The sequence below is a fragment of the Temnothorax americanus genome, unplaced genomic scaffold (genome assembly GCF_048541705.1).
Source record: "Temnothorax americanus isolate GAGA-0224 unplaced genomic scaffold, ASM4854170v1 Scaffold32, whole genome shotgun sequence".
Lineage (NCBI taxonomy): Eukaryota > Metazoa > Arthropoda > Insecta > Hymenoptera > Formicidae > Temnothorax > Temnothorax americanus.
Window position 1 is genome coordinate 1,369,266 of NW_027509464.1, and position 25,086 is coordinate 1,394,351.

The 25,086-nt window shown below is 46.6% G+C and overlaps 1 protein-coding gene across 3 annotated transcripts in view; it reads left to right on the forward strand.

Moving 5' to 3' along the window:
* The window catches only part of Ed (hemicentin protein echinoid), a 225,964-nt gene that overhangs the window by 182,134 nt on the left and 18,744 nt on the right, over positions 1-25,086 (forward strand). For 2 of the 3 annotated variants that reach the window (XM_077413062.1, XM_077413063.1), the window contains exon 4: positions 9,608-18,232. In XM_077413062.1, coding sequence (XP_077269188.1) covers positions 18,160-18,232 — 73 coding nt within the window. In that variant the 5' untranslated portion in view covers positions 9,608-18,159. The remainder of the gene's footprint in view (positions 1-9,607; positions 18,233-25,086) is intronic. The other variant, XM_077413064.1, reaches the window with a different exon arrangement.

Here is a 25,086-nt window from a genome sequence, read left to right on the forward strand (position 1 = left end):
TAATACTCGAGGCGGCCACAAATAACAGCCCTCTGTACTCCAGGGACATCGTTCTCGCCGAAAAAGCACTGTCAATTCGCCCGTCAGCCCGTAAAAGGACAGGGCCGTCACGCGATTTATCAAAGTAAAGCGATGAGATTAAAGTTCGGACCAGCGTGGACGGGCGCGAGGGATGAGCGACGCCGATAATGTAAAAGTGCAGGAGGAAACGATGTCGTCGTCGCCGTGTCGAAAGTTAGTCGCCGTCGCCGTGGCTGTACGGTCGCGGCCAGCGACCCGCTCCCCGTCCCTCCTCGGCGTAGGGGGAGTACCTACCTACCTACCTACCCGGGGCACTCGTTTTACGAGGAGACGGGCGAGCACGCGAGCGAGGCACGAACGAAGTAAGTAGAACACGGACATAAAGTCGTTATCGAGTCGGGTGCTGGGGGGTGGAGAGAGGAGGGAGGGAAGGAGTTTGGCTTATCGCTCACGGGCAGACTCTTTGACTCCTATCCTTGGCGGAGCGACTTGCGCCGATTAGCGTGTCACGTTTCGACGACTCTAGATCCAATTATAGGGAGAGACGCGGAGGAATAGAGGAGCCGGGTTTCTAATTTCTCCCCGCCCTTCCCCCCCTCCCCACCCGCCTCCTCGATCCTATTATAATGCTGCATCGTGCGCCGGTTACGGGATACAATGCCTCTCGTTACAAAGGATTAACGTAAATTATTTCCCTCCCCCGATTCCGAGCGGGGATTACGCTCGGGGCTATCGATGTATCGGCGCCGAGGTTTACGCCGACCGACCGGGATGCCGCAGGAATTGCGCGATTCCGTTCTTCTCAGAGGTAACCATGAAAATCGCGGCTAATTGAACGCGGTATCGTCCACATAAGACTGGAATGAACGATCGCAACAGAGAAAAATCGCGACAATTTATTTATAATAATTTACATTTTTCAACGCGTTTGTCATCAAAATATCAAAATCTGTCTCTCTGATTACCATAGTATAAGAGGACAATGCCACTGGGCGCGAAATTGATGACACCGCGTCGTGCACTAAGTGCGATTGAATCGTCACCTGTCCCGTCCAGTCGTCTGCTCCGCGCCGTGGAACAACTCGTAGTATCGCACCGTAATCCAAATCGACGGCGATTTTTCACGGCCTTGAACGAGAGAAGCCGGATCGTGCGCCGCTATGACGCGGGGCACGGTTAAATTTAGCCGCCAACGTCTCTTAGGAAACGTTGAACCCAAGACCTTTCCATCCCCACTCGCGCGGGCGAGCCTGCCGCGTCGTCCCCCTTCGCGTCCTCTCCCCCATCGCCGCCGGGCGTTTCTCTCTCTCTCTCTCTCTCTTTCTCTCTCTCCTCCTTCCGCCGTCATTCGCCGTCTCGTTCTCGCGTCCCATCGAGTTTCTGCATCCCCCCGCGGTCCATTCTCGACTCTCGTCCCCCCCTTCCCACCCTTCACTGGCGAGCGAGGGTGGGCCATAGCGTTCTCTGGTCTAGTGTTTCTCTTTGCGTCGCTCCTCTCTCCCCTCTCTCTCGCAACCGCCCGTCTCTTCGACGGAACCACGGATCCAGAGGCGTACAGACCCCCGCCGCTCTCGCGGAGAGATAAGCAGTTTGACGCACTCCTCGTGAACAAAGTGACGATAACGCGCAGCCGACGTCGTCTTCTTTTTTTCCGGTACCGAGGGATGCGCGCGCCCGCGCGCGCGCGCTTGAGGGAGTTTCAATATTAAAGTTTTATAGTTTTGCGACACGTAAGAGAGCACAACTCTCGAGTGTCTCTCTTCCTCCGTATCTGCATATCTGCCCCTCTTCGTTCCACTCTCATTCCACCTCGTCTCGTCTTCCTTCTTGCTCGCTCCTCTCTCTCTCTCTCTCTCTCTCTCTCTCTCTCTCTCTCTCTCTCTCTCTCTCTCTCTCTCTCTCTCTCTCTCTCTCTCTCTCTCTCTCTCTCTCTCTCTCTCTCTCTCTCTCTCTCTCTCTCTCTCTCTCTCTCTCTCTCTCTCCTTCCCCTTGCTTGCTCTCGTTTCCCTCGCGTCACGCTCTCAACCTCCCGGCCGCTTCTCCTCTTACTTGAGGGTGATGCATTTTTTGTTGGCGATGTCTGCATAGCGGAGGGCCGCGCGGCCGCTGGAAATGCCGGAATGAAAGAACTTCTTGTTAGTTTCCGAACTTTCGTTCCACGGTGGCTACGAACGCGTGTCCGGAATGCGCGGCGTACGCCTTTTCGCGGAATATTATGGCCGTTCGTTTACGCTGACGCCTACAAGTCGTAGGTCCAACGGAAGCGACGAAGACCATCGCTGAATCGGCTGACACGCGGCAGCCGGATTAGTGAAAGTCTCCATTTGCGAACTACAACGTTAACTCACTTGTGTCCATGAGCATATTCACGCTGGCTGGCGAGAACATACGCTTCCATGTAGCGTGCGCGATCACGCGTGCGCCGGCACGCGAGATGCAGACGTGACGATGCAAGACGTTTGAATTTTCCAAATCATTGTTACGCAATATTTTACGTAAGGTAACAAAATAATTCGCTAAAATATGACGATTGCGGAACCGCTGGAAAATTGCTTCGAGTTCGCGAAAGTGAAATCCCAAGAAATAAGTCGGATCACGAAGAAAAGTTATGAAGTGAATCCGGAGTGGCGGACTATCGAAGCGGAATCGAAATATTTCATTCTAGTTAGCAGCGAGATTGATAAAACAGACGACAATAAGATAAAATGTTCCACGCTACGAAATAACTCGAAGAAAATATGACGAAACGGCCAGAAAATTATCTCAAGTTCGCGAAAATGGAATTTATCTGAGAAATCAGCCGGATCATTGGAATAAAATCCATAAGTCTAAAGTGCCAAACTGTCGATATCGAAATATTTCATTCCGCTTACCGAGAGAATGGGACCTAATAGTTCTTCTTAAATGCACATAGATCTAATAGTAAGATTGAGACTTATACTCGACTTATTAAAATTTTCTATTATTGACAACAATTTCAATCGTTATCGTGTTTTTGCAGCCGCGTCTAGTTTTTCCTAATATCGGCCAAAGCAATTAATTACGCACAGACATATCTAGGTGCGCGTATATATTGATCTTGCCGCGAGCAAGTTTTAGGAACAATAAATTAAATAATTGAAGGAAAGCCGCGCGGACGTTAATGAATAACCCAGAGATGTCGAACGTCAGGAGAGAAATCGCATTTCCTAGACGAATTTCGGAATGTGATTTACGACGCCGTGATATAAGAGAACGTGCGAGTATACTCTCCTTTTAGACTTCGAGAATATAACTCGGTTTTAATGAAGATGTATGGCTGGGGGTGTCAAGAATTATCCGAAGGATGCGATGATGCGATATAATACGTCGCATTAACCCACGCCGCATTTTTCATATAAAACTCGACTCGGTATCACATCAGTTTCGCGGTACTCGCGGAAGTTTCCCGATGAACACTGTCGATCGAGTATTAATTATAAACCAGAGGCGAAATTCGTTTCCACCGCATTTTTCATATTTCTCATATTTTTGCGCTAATTCTCTTCCATACGTGATTTTCAATTATTTTGTTTACTGCCTTATACAAGAAATCAGAGGTTGATTTTACTAAAAAAAAATTTAGCAATATTCACGATTTAACGAAATTAAATATTTTGCCATAATGCGGGGTAAGCCTCTTTATATAAAATTAGTTGAGAAACCTCTGAATATTTTCGTGGTAACAAAAAATTACCGTTATAATAAATCCAGTGGTTACCAAGTTTCTTTTCTTTTCTGAAATTATAAAAGAGCAGTACCTCAGAAATCAGTACCTTCATCTTTCTTGTTTCTGTCAACTATTATTAAATCGGATCTTCTTCGATTGTGGTTTGGGACTAGTATTTTATTGCAAATGTCTAAGTAGAGAGATTTATTCCAATGGGAAACCTCAAATGTAGCTTCTAGCAATCTTTCCTGATGTACAAAACGTATTATTTTCATATGTTTCTCCGAACCTGTCACTCACTAAAATTAATTTTGACAAAGGTAACCGGTATATTGTTTCTTAAAAAACAAAATAATCCCGATTGTAGAAGAAGACGTCAAGAGATGGTTGTCGCAAAAAAAAAACCGGATCGGAATCATTATTCGAGGCCAATATCGTTAACGATCACGTGTCACAACGTAAAAGTTTAAAGGGAAATGGTAGTACGCGCGATCCTCGCAGGTAAAACGGCTCGGCTTCGTAGTAAATACGGGTACGCGCGCGAGCATAAGACGTAAAAGAGGGCCCTTACCCGGCCTTCCTAGCCTGAGGCCAAGACAATGCCAGCCAGCGTCAGAGGCTTAGCCGGTTTCTTGACGGTCTGCCAGGAACGGCGCTAGACCTCTTCAGGTCCACGGTCGTCTGTATGTAAAACGAGCCTCGGCACATTCCGAAGCGTCTGCTGCGAGCAGCGAGCAGCGAGATCGCTTGCCAAAACAATGACTTTGATGTAAGAGCCGTGCAGTCGAGACTCTAGCGAGAGGCAAATTGATCGATCTTCGCAGCGATACGAAGGAGGATCGATTCCGATTTCCGCCAATTTCCTTTTTACCGCGGTTCGCGCCACGATATTCGTAAGCAGTCTCGCCCAAGAATATTATAACAGCGTCGTTCTTTACTGTCATGATTTTTATCCGCTGTCGCGAATCGCGAATCGCGATTCGATAAACGATAAATGGTACCTCTAGCCGATCAGCAATCTCATATCAACGTCACTCATAAAGCGGTATAAATACATAACTCGTGCGCGGATATAATGGGGGATCGCAGGAGTCGCGAAGAAGCCGGCCCTGATCGCGGGGCCTCTAACATCGGCAGCAGGCCCCGGTTGCAGCACGTCGCGCGACGTTGCCGAACATTCTTGAACAGCGGGTCAGTGAGGAGATCGTAGAACGGCGAGGAGAGCAAGAGAGTGGAGGGGGGGACGAGAAACGCGCGCGGGACGCGGGACCCATGCTTCAGCGCGGGTCGCCTCGCCAGGTATATAGGGTTCACGGCAGCGCGCGTGGAGAACGGAGCCAGCGTTCGTGCCCGGAGGGCCCGGGGCCCGCTCGACGCGCGACGTTGCCGTCTCTCCTGATGACGCCACGACGGGGCCCCGCTAGGTAGGCTTCTCTCGTACGATCCGCGCGCGCGCCGCGCGATGCACAGCCATCGGCGACCATCTGCTGGCCCTCGGGGCCTTTGAATCGCTGATGGTTGGCGTGACTCGGCAGCCGTGGCCGCAGCCGGAGACGAGATCGACAAGTTTCGTGCCGTGGCGAGATGCTGTACACGCGGTTAGAGGCCATCTTGGGATCAGCTCGGCTCTCTCGCTTTCTATCTCTCTGTCTTTATCTCTCGCTCTCTCTTTCTCTCTCGTTTTCGATCGCATCGTATAGAAAAAAACGCACAGCCACTTCGATCGATGGCATGTCTGTCATCAGGCGACGAACTTTGCCTTTTAACCCGTCCCTACTTACGCTCATTTAAAACTCAGGCTTCGACGGAGCGATTAGACGCGCGACGTCATTAACCCCGTCGAGCGCTGCTCATAACCTGGGAACCGTTTAAATTTTGATGGTATGGAGACACTTCCCATACTCATCTCGAAACATCTCGAGGTAATTACCGTTGCGGGGCTCGATGTCGTTATTACTCCGGACGACGTTACTTATAGTTTCACATATTTTTCCTGCCTTTTTTTTCTCGTTTATGATAGGCTGCAGCCGGGGAAATGGCATCTTCATGTCGCGATTATATTTATAACTATATAGATCGTATGATTTGATCGTCGTGTGTGCTCGGAGGACACGAATACAGAGGCCTTAATCAGCCGTTAAGTATACCGCGTTAAAAACACTGGGGAAGAAAAATAGGGTCATAGGAAGTACACCTGAGGCGCATAGCGAGCGCCGCCGCCGCCGCGCGCGCGCGGCCATCCCAAGATAAAAATGGAAATTGCACGACGGACGGCGCGATGATTTTCCGGCAGATAGTTGCTGATAAAAATAAGACAGTATAAACAACATGAAGAAAAACAGCGCATTAGATCACCCTCTATATGGCCTCTTATCTCATCGCTCCGAGTTATGAAATTTTCTAGTGCTTCATCGCGACGTTGTAACTCTCGCCAAGCGCATTGTCACTGTTTGTCGAGATAATACAATTTCGTGGCAGAGTGACTGGAATAACGGAAGAGAGCGGAGAGAGCAGAGAGAATGAGAGGATGGGGAGGGAGGAGAAGAGGAGGGAAGGAGAGAGAAAGAGCTTTAAATATCATCCACAACAAAGATGATCCGTCCGAGCGTAGCCGTGCGGACCGTCCTTTCGATTTAAAGCTGACAAGTTTTCGATGACTCGACGTCCCTGATCTCTCCGGGTGTCTCTTTCTCTACATATGTGCTACGAAATCGGCGTACGACGATGCGTAAAAGATACGGGTTCAGGTGGGTACCGTTAGGTCATTCAGGCAAGACGTAAATCGACGGCAAGTATGCCATGCGTGCTAAGAAGGTCATCGCGTTCATCGTGTCGCTCTTATCGCGAGGATCAGAACTTTAGATAAATGCGAGAGATCCACCACCGTTTTAAGATATATTAGGTAGGCTCCAGCGGCGTGTGAGATACGGTGTTACAAAGTAATATTCTTTCACTAGTTTCGCGAAGCTAATAATTTCCCCGTCCGTATATCTTCTTGTTAACCGCAAACTTTTCTGTCGGACGAAAAAAAAAACTTTCCGCAGTTACTCGACGCGCAATAGAGAATCAAAAGTTAAAGCGGTTATTAAAGGCTGTTGTTTAGCGGCTATAAACAAGCGAAGTGTGAGCGATGTGTTAGAACGCGAGTGGAAAAAAAGGAGAATCGTCGAACCTTAATTTACGCAGGATTAACATTCTCTCACGAGACTCCTACAAGACGCATCGTTGTTAATATGTAAACAGCCTTTGGCAAGTCTTGCCACGCATGCTTGTAACTTATGTACAAGTTTGTACATGAAACATTGGGATAAGGTAAGGTTTAATTAGCAATCTAGATGTAATACGGAAGCCCGCGCAATGGAGAGAATTTTGTCCAAAGTTAGCGTGTTTAAGCACATGCATGTACATGCTTGTATTTTCCGTTTATCCTAATTAGATATAATACAAGTCGTATCTTGACTTCTTAAAGATGAGGATTTTTAATTCTATTATTATTACAGAAAATTTACTTAAAGAAAGATATGAATAGAACGCGGAAGCAATACATCTTGGATAAATAAGACGGCTCGTGTAAAATCTTATTTTCGTGCTGTAACTTTCTTAATATTCAATGCAAAATAAATTTAATGTAAGTTGTTATGAATTATCTTTTATCTCTATGAATTATCTTTCGTGATTATTCCTGCCACAGCTTAATATTTTAAATAATAACTCGTGCATTACCGGATGTATTAATATGCATGTAAGAAAGTATACGTGTAAGAACATAACATTTAATTTTACAAGAATTGTACAAGGATATGTACAAAAATTATGTTTAACTGATCTTTTCGTTTTAAAATTTTTTATCTCAGCCGATTTATTGACATTATTATATCTTGCGTTGGCGTAATAATGAGAATTTGACGTTAATGAGATGAAAATGTAAAATAGTTATTAAAATTCAATTGCACAGCCGAAAAAGACAATTATTTCACGATATTTAATATCGTGAGCGATATAACCGCGGTATTTAGTATTCTATGGCATTGTATATGAATTTCTTACTTTGCTTTTCCATTTGGTTATTTATTTATTGCACGACTGCGGTCTTTTAGTTCGTGTTATTCCAGAGATGATAATCGAATATACGTCCTAATTTTTAATTCATATTTTTGGGGATATTTGGAGCGAGACAGTCAACTTTAAATTTCTATCACTTGCGCGCCGGTATAATGACCAAGTTATTCGAAATAGAAGAACCCGAAATACTCTAATAAATACGTTTTGGAATTGTCGGCAATATCTTTAGAATATCCATTAGAATAACGATTACTCGCACCAGCGAGTGAATATTCGCGAGATTCGGGCCGCCAATTCGTCGAGAGAGGTCATTGTTAATCGCGGCGAACGCGAGCGAGCGATTGCGAAAGGAAGAGCAGCCCAGCATCCGCGAATTCAAAGCCGGGCGCGCAGGGTTTGTTCCGTCCAATACGCGAATCGGAACGCAATTGTTGCCGCCACAACTATGCCAACGATGCTTTCTCTCTCTTTCTATCAGAGGGCGGCCCTCCGGGTTCCTCCATCGCACAGGAACCGGAGTAACGCGGGCAGATGCTTCATTAATACGCCGATCGTGAATTGTTACCATTTAATTAAATCGCATTTTCCGCGCGCTTTCCATGACTCCGCGGATCAGGAGGAGAGACTGCTTCGGCGGTCCGTAATTAAAACTGCGGCTCTTGTCCCTCGCCTCGTTTGTTCGCTCTCTGCCTCCCTCGCCTTTCCCCCCTCCCCCCTCTCTCTCTATCTCTTCCAAACGACGATAATGAAGTCGCTGACGTCAACGTCGATCGATCCTCTGGACGGAAACGTCTATCCTAGCTGCGAAAAGTTACGAGATCACGCTTAGGCTGACGCGGCCTAAATAAGCGTGATACAGGCTCCGTCCTCATATCTCGTGCAATACGCTTACAAAACGTTCATGGATTTTCCGATATAGATAAAACTTCGTACATTTGTGAAGTGTTAACGAGAATTACATTGGAAATATTTTGCGAGAAAATGAAAGAGAGAAAGAGAGAGGGAGAGAGGGAGAGAGAGAAAAAAAGTTTTGCAAATATCGCGGAAACTATGACGTATAAGATAATTTCGGACAAATCGTATACATTTTAAACCCTACAAAAATAAAATCAGGATATTTCTGTAATTTGCGATTGAGCATAAACGGATTTTAATAATACTTACGTACTCATAGGGGTAGACGCAACTTTCCGGATTTGCTTGCTCTCTCTATGGAGAAATTTTTCGAGCGCAGCTCAAAAGGCGCGCATGCTGCAGCAGCTCGCGTATGTAAAGCCAAGAACCTCGTTCAAGGCCAGCGGAATGCATCCTTTTAGCCCGAAACTTTTCACTCATGGGAATTTTGAACGTTCGACCGTATACGGTGGTAGCCGTTTTGCATGTAATATATGTTAACCTACATGGAGAAACTCTCCATCATCAAAATATCCATACAGCGCGATAAATACGCGGCGAAGCTCGCAATATCCAGAAATTTATTATAAATAACAAAATAAACTTGCTTCGAGCGGAGCTTCGGCTTTCGCCACGGCGAATCTTCGATATAATAACTTTCAATATTCTTTCCGGTAATTCTCGACGGGCTTTTATAATATCGGTTTATGCAATATCGTCGCGGTGAATTTTCCTCAGCTTCTCCGCATCTGTATATACAACCGCGCTTTCCTCCCATCGTACTATATCAACTAGTTCATAATAAATAGATTAAATTTCTCAGATTGTAATACAACGATCGCCGCGCGTCCTTCCTCCCTTCCTGCGGAACCTGCGCGATGTCTTCGAAAATAGCGCGAATGTGACACATTGACAATTTTATTTCCTGGATTTTATTTCCAGGAAGATGATGTATCAGAACTATCGATCGTGGTGAGGCAACTGGCGAAAAACGGTAAGTAAACGTCGCTCTCGCGCGTGCAGCCAAACGGATACGAGGGAGGAGGGGGACTGATGCTCCCATCCCGGAGAGTCAACGGAGAACGGAGAGACAAGACGGTAAGAGACAGTCTTCGGGGCTTTCGAGGAAGGAGGACACAGAAGAAGGGGAAGCGGAATCGCGCGATGCGTTCGCCGGGTCAAAAGGACTCGACGGGGTAACGAACCGTCGTGGATGACGACAATAACGATTCGAATACTGGATCCGCGGGATGTATTTGTGTGTCGCTTGCATTGGCACTCAGGGGCGAGCGGAGCGCGCGCGCCGCGGTTATCGCTTTATCGTCACCGCGCGATGGTGACCTCGAAGAAATAAAGACTCGATTGTGCGACCCTAGGTCTCGACGAATTCCCCCCTCCCCCCACAAATCCCTCCTTCCCGACGCGGAATCGCGGGTCCGCGAGATAAGATATAACGTCCCAAACGGAATCTTTATACAATCGTAAATATTCAGGGGATATCATCCAGCGAAGCGCAAAGTTACAAACGTACGTATGAAATTCTCTTTAAACCTTTTTACTGCAAATATATTCGCGAGCTCTGCCAAATCTAACAGAACGCGTTCTATCGCAATCATATCTGCCGCAGCATCTTAAATAACACTGTGAGATTAATTTTCTAAAAAGAAACTATCGTAGTGTACGCTCTACGTTACAATAATTTCTTTCGTCAATTAATTAATTGCATAGATATATTTTTTATTTTTTAACGGACTATCTTATATAGAATTTATAAGCCCAATAAGTACACACACGTGTCATAATTATAAAAGTCGTTACGATAGATTGAACGTACAAGCGCTTTGGAGGCAATAACGGAGAACTCTCGGTGTTGTTGTCGACGTATTTCACGCGCGACAACGAAAAATATACCAATCCCTTGCGGTTGCAAATGGGCGTCCGGACGCAGCGCGCCTCGCGATGCGCGTCGCGTGCAACCGGTCTCGCGATCGAGCGGTAGAACGTGCGGGGCTGTGTTAGGCTCTCGCGAGCGAATGCGCGAAGGCCGGGGTGCTTACACGCGGCCGTGCGTCTGCCGATATTTAATCGCCGACGAAAATCGGCGCGATGGGCTTGAAGCATCGGAAAGCAAATGACACGTAATGGCGCGGTCGCCACTTTTGACAGGGCTCCAAAAATTGAAGCGCGTCAGCCGCACCCGAGCGAAAATCAAAATCGTTCATTGGACGGGTATTAACGTAACTTCAAGTGGCGATAACGCCGCGGCGCTTCAACTTTTTCCCCGAACATTTTCCAATATATCGTCGATTATTGACCGATGCAACGATGGGTCAATGTAGCGCGCGCACAGACATCAGCCGCTCGAATCGGCGTACTCGGCTGGACTCTCGCCAGATTGTAGCTGGCCATTGACATTCGAATCGCGCATAACTTACGAACCGCGGGGCAAATTATGCGCATACAATTACCGCAAAATGAAAGTCTTAATAAGGAGCATTTAATCTGCGCGCATATGCGAAACTTTCTTCAGTCATTTACAATTTCTTTACGATTGTTTCTTTACACGGAACACAGCCGGCCGCGGGTTATCGCGCGTAAGTACCGGCAGCTAGACACGCAACTCTTACGTATTCCGTCTTATCTCCGTGTATATGTCGATCGGTCACTGCAAGAGATACGAGAGCGCGTGTTACGCTCGCAAATCTGGCCCCCGTACGAGCGCGAGGGCGATAACAATGCAATGGTGGGAAACTGCGACGGACGCCGCGCCGCGCGAGCGCGGGGGGAGACCGTTCTTTCCTTTCCTCTTTGCTCGTTCTTTCGCCGCTCCCGACCCGCTTTAGCATGACAATCCGAACAAATTGGACGGCTCAATTTGAGCGAATTGCAACGGCGAGTTTCGGCCGAGCTTCGGCTATACCGGCGCGGCGCGCGATCCTCTCCTCCACCGCGCTACCGCATCAACCCTCGGGATTCGATCTCGCTTCGCTACCTCGAATCAGACCGAACTCACTCGTGTCGTTCGGAAGATCGAAAATCGGCGTGGGGCTGCATCGTTCGTACCGAACAAACGAACGAATAAACGCACGCTTGTCCCGCACGCACTCCGTCACGCGTCGATGCGCGCATAATCGGCCGCGATTGACTTTCTATGTACATAGCTAATTACCGGGCGTTGATCGCGAGGATTTGGAATGATACGCGCTCAGTTAAGCCCGCTTCAGATTCAGATCATCACGGACAATACATTTTCCATTTGGGGCATTAGAATCGGACGACTGGGTACAAAATGTAAATTAACATTTGAATATTATGGTCAGATATTATATTATATTATAAATTCATATAAATACCTTTTTACCTTAAAAATTATTATTGATGTGTCTCAATGACATAATATTTTAGATATCTTATTTGTTGCGCAGGCCGAATCGTTTCTTGTCAATTAATAACATGATTACGTCCAAGATATTGTTTAATTATTGATAATTAGAAACTATTTGTTAATATAATGAAGCACATTGCTTTTAATTATACGAGATAGTAAAGAATTAAAAATTTTAATTATTGGATTTTTATAATGTATGTGCTAGCATGTTATACGGAAATCCGCTAATGGACGCTGGATTGAGGACTTACACATTATGAAAATCCACTTCGTCAACCTGATTTTAAAAAAATCCCGCTCGGCTATATCGAATTCGAATATCGAGTGATGACGGTATCGAATTCGATTTGTTAGTTAATTAATGGAGTATACAATACACATCCCATGAATGACTAGGATGCATATTTTATCATTACTAATCGAATTCGTTATTTGCCGAATTTGTCGACCAGTTAATTATCTATCTACCCAGGATTGATTGATTACCGTTCCCCAACCTGTGCGCACTCGCCACGCACTCGCGGGTCGCGCTACTGTTCTATCTCATAAAGCTTTTGTTAAAAGTGACGCTTTCTCTCGGAGCACGACTGCCGAGAGCATAAACGAAGCTGTAAATAAAAATATGAAAGTCTCTCAAGCGGCATCCGCGGTACCACAACGTAAGTTGACATAATTGCTGGCAACGTTTCGGAGATAAATTTCGTTGCCAAGAATATCCCACGTTGTCATACTGAATTTACTCCATTAATAAACGAGACGTCAAGTTTCTCGACGCGCCGCCACCAGTTTTGGAAAAATCCAATATTATATATATGTTTGTATTAAGAGCGAGACGCCGGACGAAATTAAAAGAATTGTAACGCGATTTGCGGCGCGGAACTCGCCGGAGTATAACGGAAGGCGAAAATAAAGTTGCGCAAGTATACCAGCTTTGACACTGTTTTCAGTTCGAGTCATAACGTGGTTCGATACAATCTTTTAAAGTAAAGGAAGAAGTGACAGAGTAAGAATACAAAAGTTCCTCTCGCATTGTACGCAAACTGAGTTTCCAATTTTTCGGCAACTTTTCTTTGATGTTTATCGACCCCGCGACAGGGAGCAAATATTTGTTGGCGATAATGTTACCAGCGCGCGTACACACATACGCACACACACACGCACACATACATACACGTTCGCCAGCGTCAGGTGGTACTTTGCACATATTTGTGGACAGCGCGTGCCAATGCATGTCGGTGTGAACATGATTGCGATGCTTTGCGCGACGTACCCTCATGATGGAAACCTGCGCGCTGGCTCTCCAAACCCTTTCCCCATCATTTTCGATCCAACAATGTTTCACGAAACAAAGAGAAAGCTGGCCGCGCGCGCGAGGCGATGTCTGAGGATTCGGGCAGGCCGGTCAGGTAGGCGAAGGGCAGGTGAGCATCTCCCGGAGGTTGCACGGGGGCGTTAACGCGCGTGTTTTCAACGAAATACCAATTTCTGCGGCGTGGAGAATAGCGTCTCTCAGCCGCTATCTTGGCCCCTCTCGCCTAGAGGAGACCAAATTACACGTCCTTTGTTCGCCGAAGATAAATAACAACTCGTTTGTAAGAGGCCGAAAGATTAAAGTTTGCCACAGACTGGCGGTGATCAACTGAGGGAAGTGACGACGAGAGAGAGACGACACGCGGGCGTTCTCGAACTACGACCCTAATAAACGCGGCGTTACGTAATAAACGCGTCCTCCGCATTCCACGGGTGGATTCCTCGAGGACGTGGCGCAACGTGAAATGGGATTGTCGTGTCGGTGGCTGCGCGAGGTAGTCGGGCCGGGATGGTTTGAACGTTTTCGACAGCACATCGCGCGCGAAAGCGTATCGTTTTATAATAACGTTGTTTTCTGCGGCGCGATGAAGCGGCGATTTTTATCGCCGCCATCCCCCCGTCATTATTCGGCCATTAAGATTGTTTCGACACGTTCCGAAATTTATCGAAGTTCAATTTACATGATCGCGACTACTGGCAACTGGGCCAGCGTGATCGACATTCCATGATGAGCGGCGCAGCCAATGCAAAATACAGTTTTAATCTCCGCAACGGTTTATCATTTACCAACGGCGAGACCCCAGTGCATCAAACGCTAATTTATGCTATCGTGCACGTCCGAATTCCGCGGCTACAATCGACAACGAAATAAGCTGCAATACAAACATAACACACATACACGCGTTGCGCGTACGTGTGCGCATTGGTGTGTGTGTGTGTGTACGAAGAACCCATTTGGTTGGACCCCAAACCCCACGTCGGTGTTGGCGCTATCTTTCCTCCGAATTGCGAATCTATGCAAATCATACCAGTGGAGTCTTCCATAAAGAGACGCTTTTATTTAAAAGGGGGAGGGAAAAAAGCGGGAGATTAATGCATAGAATCGGCAAACGAGCCGGCTATATATTTATAAAACTCTTTCGGAGCTTCGCGATACACCTATCGCGCCGGAATTGCAATAGGACACGCAAAAATGCTAACAATGCCGGCGGTTATATCGAAATACTATATCCCCGTTTCACCGCATTTTTGATATATATACATATTTTTAAGTCGACGCTTGGTATTTTGGGTGAATATCAAAATAAGCTGCGCATGAAAAAGAAAGACTCTTTTCTCTTTTTCCGGAAGGAAAATGGCCCGGATGACATGGCGGATTGAGCGACGTGGAAGGATTGGCACGCGGTACTGTTTCTTTATTAAGAATCGTGTTGCAATCTCTCCTCGAATCGATCGGACAAGCGGATTTCTGAAAGCCGCGAATTTGCAAACGACATCAGAACGAGCTTATCGGAACGTCGAGCTGTGTTATTATGGACGCGATCCATTAAAAACCCCGTCGCGCCCTCCAATCCGGGGTGCGGGCCGCTGCCGTATGCGCTCGCAGCAGGTTCGCGCCACTTCTCCGCGATGGTACAGACGGCCGGCCGAAAATGCTTGGTGGTCCCTCGAGTGGAGCCCGCGGGAGAAAGAACCACCTGCCGTAGGGATCGGTGGGGGCAAACTGCCGTCGTGCACCTCTACCCGCCGTTCCCGCCGCCCCCTAACCCCCTTTTCGCTCCTGCGCCCTCGACCTAGCACGAGATGGGGGCCCAACGTTCACCGACACCCTTCTGTCCCTTCCGCCCCTCCGCATGGATCTCCCCACCATTTAACCGCCGCCGCCGCCGTCGGCAGGGTTGGCTCGTGCTACGTTCATGCCCAGGGCACGAAACGGATCTTGCTCCGAATGGGTTTTGCGTGTAAAAGAAGAGTTTACTTAAGATTTCTATCAAATTCTGTGAGATTACAAGTTGAATATTTACACGAATTGTAAAATTGTATAACTGTGTACTAAAAAAATGGAAAAAAATATGCTTTAAGATCGGATAAAGTAAAGCAAAATTATTTTAATTACGTATTTCTGGATTTTAACAATTTTTTCTCAGAGGATATTTCATGCGTAATATTGAATTGTGTAACACACCGATCAGTAGGAACGTTAATGCTATTACAATCTAATTATAATAGCATTAATGGATATAATTGGATATAATAATATTGATTACAAGGATACAAAAGGATAATAGAAAATGAGGAAGACAAAGGGAGATATCAGTAAATATCGACAAAGCGGAGAAGAAATTTCTGAAAAGCTCATATATATATAAGTATAGACAGAACATAAGTCTATTATACCCTTATGTCGCTCAACTCTATACACGCATTAAGCAAAATTGGTCAGAGCGTCTATTACGTAATTAAAATAATTAAACTCGTTCAGTCCCAACGCAACCATATGGGTGCCGATTAGCAGACTTAAATTAGAGAATTATGTAAATTTCAACAAAATTGCCTTCTGCCCAAAATTAGCATGTCCAAATGTAGACGTCGTTATTGCTAGTGTGCTACGTATTTCATTCATCGTGGCAATTTTGCGCGGTGCTCATACCAAATGATACTTTTAATTGACAGCGTCTTTATTAAAATTTACCGTATTAAACATTACCTCGGACGAAGCAGTTTGATCTTTTTTTTTTCTATTTAATAAAGATTCATTCGGGCATTTTGTTTGCATATTGATGCATGCATCCATTGTGGATTGCGCAGAATTAAATTATAATAGCATTAACGTTCCTATCGAGATAGGATAAATTTATATTGCATAAAGCGCGTAGCGTTTTATAAAAGAAAATTATTAAATTCAATCAATTAATTGTTACACTTTGATGTTCGGTCGTAAGCACAGCCTTTTCCCATTTCTGTTTTCCCATTTCTGTAATATGCAGGACTGTGTAATTTTACAATCCCTCGGTACCATTGGACCTCTTGAGAAACATGTTTCGTCTCGTGAAACGTAACCATAGTCGTAGGAAACTTACAAAAATTTACCGTTTCATTAAATTTCAGCGTCGTTTCAAGAGGGCAAAACGTAACGCGGCTTTCTCTTTCTCTCTCTAGATAGCCAGAATGCACTATTACCAGCGAGTTGAAGTAGTTCCTAGTGTCATCCAAGTATACTTCACCCGCCGGTGCATATCTCAAGAGGGACCAATATATGCGCGGCAGAGACCGCATTTCCCCGAGACCCTTATTTAAAGCCACTTTATGGTCATAACGAGATTAAAACGCTACGCGGAATACTAAATAACAATGGGGCCTTAGAAATAAGTCACGATAGAAACGTCGCTCTTGCTCGTCCGCTTCTAATTTCCGTTTTCATCGCCGCACGTCGGAACGCCACCGGGGGAGAGAATCACGATTTCGTCGAAATTCCCCCGTCAAATTGAGGGGGCCGCGCGGTAAGCGAGAGGTTCTCTCTCGAGCTGGACGAGCCTCGAGTTAGCGCCTCTTGCAGCTGCAGGTGTGCATCCGGCTCTGGCCGGTTACCACCACCGCCTTCGCCGACGCCGTTGCACTCCGGCCGCCACGGACGGTTGTAGCACGACGCGGCACACTATGCGTGGCGGCACGAGTGTTCTGCGGAGAGGGGGCGAAGATGCCGAGGTGGGGGTAGCAAAAGGCGCGATGAGATCACAGGCTCAGTTGCCGTGCGACTGTCGAGAAACGCACTGGCGGTGTCGACGGACGCGCGACAGTTTCCCAGTTTCAGCCTCGCGCCAAGCTGATTTTACGGGGTTTTCCCCCTCGTTTCCCATCCGAAGGGGGCTCGCGAAAGGAAACTCGGTCGGTTCGCCGGACGGTTTTCCGCAGTGGAACGAGAGGGGAAAAAAACAGAGGGAAAAATAATTTCGCTCCGCGGAGAACCATCTTCGGTTAAGGAACGAAGAGGAGGAAGAGGAGCAGAAGGAGGAGGAGGCGAGGAGAGGAGGAGGGGGTTCCGGAGAATCCCGATTTAAATCTCCGACCGCAGAAAGCCATTAATACCGTCAGGTGCACGCGGGTCCACGTATATACGTACGGCGCGGCGTATCGCATAACACACACACACCATCCACATCGCCCCCCGCGTGCGGGAATGGAGTTTCACCCCCGTGCGCGCAGTTGAGCGATGATCGCGCGCGAATCGGCCGCGAGGAGCGCGTCGCCGTGTCTTCTTTCGCCTGATGCATCGTCGGGCCGCGTCTGCAGCGTCAACGCTCGCGTAAGGCTGCCGCCGGTCGTGTCACCGGCGTGTACCCGCTCGCGGACGACGGACAACAGTCGCGGACGGTAGCGACCGACGAGGGAAAGGAAAAAGAGCGGGTGAACTCGACGTGAGCGAGAGAAATGATGCGGCGTGCGCGCCCGTGCCCGCCCCCGCCGTCACCGTCGCCGTCGCCGTCGCGACATTTTCGCGGTGAACGTCATTCGGATGTGCGCGCGTGTGGTGTCGCGGGCCTGTGAGGAGGAAATGAAGGTGGCGGAGGCTGCGTGATAAAAAAAAGAGAGAGAAAGTACGTGATCAATTATTGACAGGTGCGTTTGTTGCTCCGATTTTGATCAACGTGTGGTTCTTTTCGGAGTACAGGCGTTTCTCGTGCGAACGAACGGTCAAGAGTGCCGGCGAGAAGAAAAACACAAGGTGAAATTATTATCTCCGCGCGCGTGTGAAGTTACTCCGTGAACTCCGCCTCTCTCTCTCCGGGGTATAGCCATGGATAGAAAGCCGAGGATCATCAGCCGCCGCACGCGGATCGCGATAATGAACCTATTGCTGCTCTGCACCGGTGAGTATCCGCCGCGAAAACGTGGCTCTCCTAACGAACGCGCGCGGACGGCTAGATTAAAAACTAATTCCGTCGAAACGCGTACACGGGGGAGGGGGGAAGTTAATTAATGAACGATTCAGGCGTTCGCGGGTTCGGCCGAGTCGGTCGGTCAGTCGGTCGGTCGGCGCCGCGCCGTTTCCCATATAAATATCGGATAAATTGATGATTCTGCGGCGCGCGGCGCAACACGTTTTGCGGGAGGACGACGAGAGGTGGTTGTCGAGGAATGAAACCGGATTCGTATGGATTGCGTGGGCTTGCGGATTGTACAACATGCACGCCGCGGTGCATCGAGACAACGTCGCGTCGTCGGGGCCCGGGGGCCACCCGATGCTTTGTTGCATCGAGATGCGCTGCACCTTCGACATTTCCTCTCCGGTTGCTTAAAGCGAAACGCTATCATTCTTAGACAGATCGCATGACTCTTCAGCTTTGTCCGATATGTAGACGGTAACGTACCCGAGGACCGCGTTAAAGAGAACCGCGTGCTCGAGAACATATATCGATAGGGTGAAGAAGGGGCGATTAGAGCGCAAACTTATAAGCTATGCCGACGACATCAGTCTTTCTAACGGAAATTACGGAAGATATCGGGAATTCCCTTGTCGCTTATTGAAAGCTATGCGCACCAACGAAACTAGCACCAACTTCGGTCTCGCAATCGATGGAGACAAGAGCGAAGTGGTGTAGAACCGCGCGAAAGGGAATAGGCTAGATATATAAAAATCATGAGCGAAGAGTTGTAGCCGAAGTAGCACGGAGTATATCTTCAAATCGTTAACCGAGGGGGGGTAGAGGACTGCGTGAAAGAAATCTGACGATGCGCTATAACCACGGTCGTGAAATCGATTAGGAAACGTACGGCGCGACAGAAATATCGTTGAGAACAAAAGGACGCTTTTTACAAAGTTTTCACTACTTCTTGCCTTTCTACGCGCGGCTGGGATATAGACATTTAGATTGTAAGATCGACGTAAAATCAACGTAAAATCGACGTTCTGGAAACACGGAGTGCCGCAGGCGACTCTCGGAGATAATCTAGATCGCCCGCCGCACGAGCACAGCCTCATTCCAGCCGAATTGACGATCAAAGAAAGATTCCCGTCGACCGCTCGACGAATTCTCAAATATCTCGGCCGTGTTATAAAAGTGGACGGAAAAATTTGTAATCCAAGGACGAGTCGCGGGTATGCGGTCACGCTGCCGATCTCCAACAGCAAGTAGTTTCATGGAAGACTGCTTCGGAAACGCGCTACCAAGCAGCATCAGCAATGGCCGCGGCGAGTCTTTATCAGGAATGACGCGACTTGAGAAGAATAACAATAATTTGTCTTCAACAACGTAAAGATTTAGTCGAAGATTTTATCGACGTAGTACACCTAACACAGTAAAAAATAAAACGCAATTTTAACATTTTTTACATGTCCCAGAAAGTCCATTTAAAATTTTAAGTTAAAATGACTCATTCATCATGTGTTATTTGTTGACAAATTAGAAATGTTAATTAATTGACACTATACTTTACGTTTATATATTTGTTCTTTTGACTTTAGTTATTAAGTTATATTAACACATGATATTAATTATTTTACAAATTTTACTTAAATTATGTGTAATAGAAACATTTAATTTTAGTAAATTTAATTATTTTGTATGTCAAAGTTTACAATTATTTGAAAATTTGCGTTTAACTTTTGTTTATGTGTTAAAATCACTTTAAGACGTGTTGATTTTTTAAAGTAATTGTGTTTAACAAATTCAAAATAATATTTAATTTCTAAATGACGTATGTAAAGTGTCAAGTTATCACGTTGACATAAATGTAACATATGAAAATGTTAAGAAAAAAATAACATAGCTGTTGTATGTTACTTTACATTATTAATTTGACATTGAAATAATAATGAAATCTTGGTGACACAAGAAAATTTTAACATATGGACCGCTATGTACACACGATTTTTTACTGTGTATTGTTATTAAAGTGACAAACAGAAAATTTTATGATGTCGATTTATCTACTTTCGCTATTTTTATTTCCTTTCGAGCTCATCTTACTTTTGTAAATGTGAAGTTGCACACTTTTGACAGGATTAAATGTCCTCGCTGATAAATCTTTGAAACGTTACCTTTAACCTGTGTCTTCATCGATATTATGTAGCGGTGCAAAATCGCATGTTAATATTGCATCAATGTTCTTAACTCTCGGACATGTATTTTCCCTCCTTTGGGACCTCTAAGCTGCTTTCTCGGCCAGTTTCACTTTATTCAGACTCAAGTATATATGAAAGCCGCATGTAGGCCACTTCGCGAGATTAAATCTAGATGCCAATTAATTGTTTTCGCAATGATCGAAAAATTAAAAAAAAAAATCGAAAGAAACGTTAAGTACAGAGACTCCTGCTTTAGGGTTAATCCTATACCGACGATTAAACGTCACGAGCGGGACGGAGAACGGAAAGTTTACTCGCGAATACAACGCTCGTGGGTGCCAGAAATGCAGATGCACCTTTGCCGTGCACCGATGTAAGACGACGTTACACAGATCGGCCCTTTGTGGCATGTCAAACGCGGCAAACCTAAACAGCCGCCGGTTTCCGCTTTAATCGCTCTCGCCACTCGGCTCTCGCCTCTCGGCGTTTCGGCTCTCTCGCCACTCGGCTCGTCGTGCGCGCGGTGACTCGCAACGAGAGAACTCGCAACATTGTAAACGTGAAGAAGAGAGGGGAGAGAGAGAGAGAGGAAGAGGGGGAGGGAAAGAGATGATTTGCATACGCCCAAGGTTACGCGTCGTGCCCCACTCGCGCGGATAAACTTTTTCTCGGGTCAAATCACAACGTAACAGAGCCGCGGGCTAAGACTCCGATTTGCGTTCGCGTCAAAGTGTTTGGTCGGATATGCAAACAATCGAACTACAGTATCCCTTGTGCCACGACCGGGGATACAGTTCGGGTGGGTGCACACAGAGCTTTAATTAGAAGGGCGGAGAGTAGCATAATTAGGTGCGGGGGCGTTGCGTCGAAGCGCGGCGCAGTTACGGCCGATTACGTTGTTGCACCCGTTGTAGCCGACAACAAAGATCGAGGGTGGTGGGCACTCTTGGATCGACTCCGAGGGCTCATCGGCCCTCGGAGGGTCGCGCCGCCGCCGCCGCCGCCGCTGCACTAACGACGCGCCGCGTTTTCTAATAGTCGTTCCCCGCGCGAACGGCCGCTTCCCACGTAACGAAGATCCCGCGATTCGAGCCAAACATTATCGCACCGCGGAATTATCGGAAAGTAATTAACCGCTAATCGGCGTGGGATGGTAGCCGGGATTGGAAATCGCGATGCTCCTTCTTAACACCGGTGATACGTTTAAGTGAAAGGGGAAGGGAGAACGTTGCGTTTCGAGTACGTTTACCTGCGTTTCGTCTGAAATACGATAGATTTAATCGCGTCGGTCACGCAGGCTGGTTTGCACAAGTGTCTACAAAATAACATCTAAGATACTTTAAAAGTAGCGCCATGGAAAGGGAGAGAGAGACAGAGAAGAGTTTATCAGATAAATTTCTTGCCGGGTATTACGCTAGTTAATTAAAGGAAAAAAAGGCCCTGGGAAAGAGGTATTTGAAGAGAGTCAGTTACTGGCAGATCGGCGGACATTTACGGGCGACAAGCGTTTATTTAAAGCAACCGTAGCACCGAGTAATCGATCGACGTCTTTGCGGCAGACCTAATAAATTTCCTGCTCTTATTGCCGCTGCTTTACCCCCGCCGAGCTTCTAAGCTGTCTGTCCACTCGATAAATTTCGACGACGCTTTTCTGCGGCGCGCGTTTCTTTACACGCGCGCGCGCGCGCGCGCGCTACAACGCAGGTGCGAGAGCGCCGTTACCTCTCCGTTGTTGCATTACGAAAAGAAGATTACGAGCGTCTCGGTGTTAATGGCACACAGGAGGGTGCCGACGTACATACCTCTTCTCTCCTCCGCGCGGGCGCGAAACATAAGCGATTAATGGCTTTTGTAAACGACCCCTTATTTCTTGTCATCGCAGAAGTAACCCTGAGTTATGTTCGCCGCGAACGGCAAGGCGGCTGGATCAAAAATTATTTCCGTACGCAGCGATTATGCGTATATAATATCGTCCCTTTATTGCGCTTTATCTATCTTTATTTCCGACCCCCTGGAAAGTGGAGAAGTGCCCGCAGCTAGATTTCACTTTAATGGAATTTTAATTCGAAGATAATCTCTCGAGGAAGATTTTTAACGGTGAATATAAAAATGAAAATTACGACGAATCACGTCCTTTTTCACCTTGCGAACGTCCTTTTAAACCTAGCAGTTTAAATTAATGGTTCGTCCGTTCTTCTTTTAACTCGCACGTGGGTTCGCAATACGAAGAAGATGAACGGTTTCGCTCAATCAGGATTAGGAACGATAATAACCGATGGCGATCGTTACATGATTAAGCCAATGCTGCGGCGAAGACGCCGGTGGCTATCGTTACGCAGCTTTCCGTATTATTCATCGTGGATTTTCGGTATTCCGTCCGTTTTCGTACCGCCGCAGTTTCACGTAATCTACCTGATCCCGCGCCACCGACAGTCAAATATTTCCTACTGTGTAGCGGGTCTACACCGATACAACGGCCGGCCCCGCAGCGTTGCCCGTACCTCGAAAACGGAGAAACGGCGCGGCGGTGGAATTAATTCTTTATATTACCGGACGGAAGAAAGGCAGGAAACGGAATGGATGTCGGGCGAGAGGCGTATTTGTCGGAGGTAAACGCGCACGCACGTACGGAGCATTATTTCGTCCGCGCCCCCGGGGGCCGAGACTGTTGCGCGGTGCGAAAAAGAGAGAGAGAGAGAGAGAGAAATATCCTGTAACCGACCCGTTTTCAAATCGTTTCGCACATCACGCGCGTACATCCGATAGCTACTGGCCGGGCCGACACGGGAGAAAACGGCCGTAACTTCGGAGGCGAGGCAGTTTTCCCAACTTTCACCGTACGTTTCGCACGAGAAGATATCGCAAAGGTCGGATACCGCGGTATTGAGTAAGCTATTCAACATCCGCGTTACTTCCCGCAACAGCGGGGAAAAAAAGCGGGGCCTCGTCATACGATGCGTACCGGAACGCGCTGCTGGAAAGCTCGCATTTTCCGCGCGGAGCACGCGGTGTACTTTAACAAATTGGATATATTAAATCCAAACTCTTTGTCGCGCACGCAATCACAAATTTTTCAAAATGAAATTAAACGTGAGAACCCCGAACACTCGACCAGCTCAAATATGCGGTAAAATGTTAACATTTAATTTAAAAAAAAAAAGCTGTTTTTCTCCGATTATTTATCTACAAAATCCTCCTCTTTCTCTCTCGTCTTTTTTTCCAGATATAAATTGTTCATAAAAAATCGTTAATCCATATTCTCGAAATAGCTTATTAATAGCATCTATATGATTAATAGAAAGCAGGCGACTCGCTTTATGACACTCTATACGTCTTGCTTTATATTACCATCTGGCGGATGGTCTGTCGATCCCGAAAGCCGATGAGCGTGCTGGTGTATATCGCGTTTAAAGCTTCAAAAGCTTCAAAAGCATGAGGGAGTGAGAGCAAGAGGGCTTATGTTTGGTCGCTATGTTTCTTTCGTCGAAAGGGGTACGCGCGTTTTTCGCATGCGTTTTATAACTCTGGCGACTCTCATCGTCATATTGCCCGGACGTATGAGAGCCAATATCGCGCGGCCGCACGCGGTGCAGGAATGCCTACGGCGACGATATTCGACGCGCGGTAAAATAAGGTTCGGCTGCTGGCTGTGCGCGCGCGCAGCGACGTATTGTTATTGCCGCGCCGTGGACATTAAGCGTTTCGCTTTGTTATGTCATGTCCACAGGCGCTGTTGGGCGTGGGCACGTACAGGGTGTCGCGAAAGCAAACGCGCACACGTCAAAAGGGCGCAGAGATTGATTGTAGGTCACGGGATATCACTGCTTTTTCCCGAGCAAGACCGGGATTTAAAGGACACTCTTTCGGCAAACTGTTAAAAAATATAAAGCTTTCACATAATGGATTTTACTCTGATAAACAAATGATGAGTGCTTTAAATACACGAGTTCTTCGAGCGAGTGTTGTTTTGACAGAAAAGTAATTTGGTACTAGTCAACGGGATATTTAATCATGGTCTGGTGAAATAAGTGCATGCATTTTTATGGTCGCCGGACTAGTTTTGATGATGAATGTAAAAAATTAAAAACTCTATCATGAAATGTCGATTCCAAAAGTCGTTGAGCACACTGCTATCGCGTTTAAAGTCGAAAGCGATGGTGACAACAACTAGGAATTCGTGGAACGTATAAATAAATTGTGCACAATATATTTCAAGATTCTCTATTAGATTTTCCGCTATTAAATATAGATCCGCCCTATATACCTCGTAGCGTATAATGCATGTAATACAATGTAGTTTTAATTTCATACTGCGCTATCATATCACTTCCATATCATATAGCATCACATGTAATACTCCCGTTTCAATATTTCAGCGACATGAATTCTTCACGTTCTTATAATTATTTTACCATTCATTTTACAATCATGAAATAAACAATATAATTTATCCTGGCGTTTATTCACATATGGTGGCTTCCTATCGTGCAAACAAACAATAAACTTTGCGTGGAGAAAGGATACGAATTTGTAACAATGTTATCTGATGCTATGCGGCCACGCATAGCACCAGTTTTTAGATTGACTATAATTTCACTTAATACACTGTACGGTCGAAACTCTCGACATTTATTGCTTCGGGAAGGAATATATAGAGTG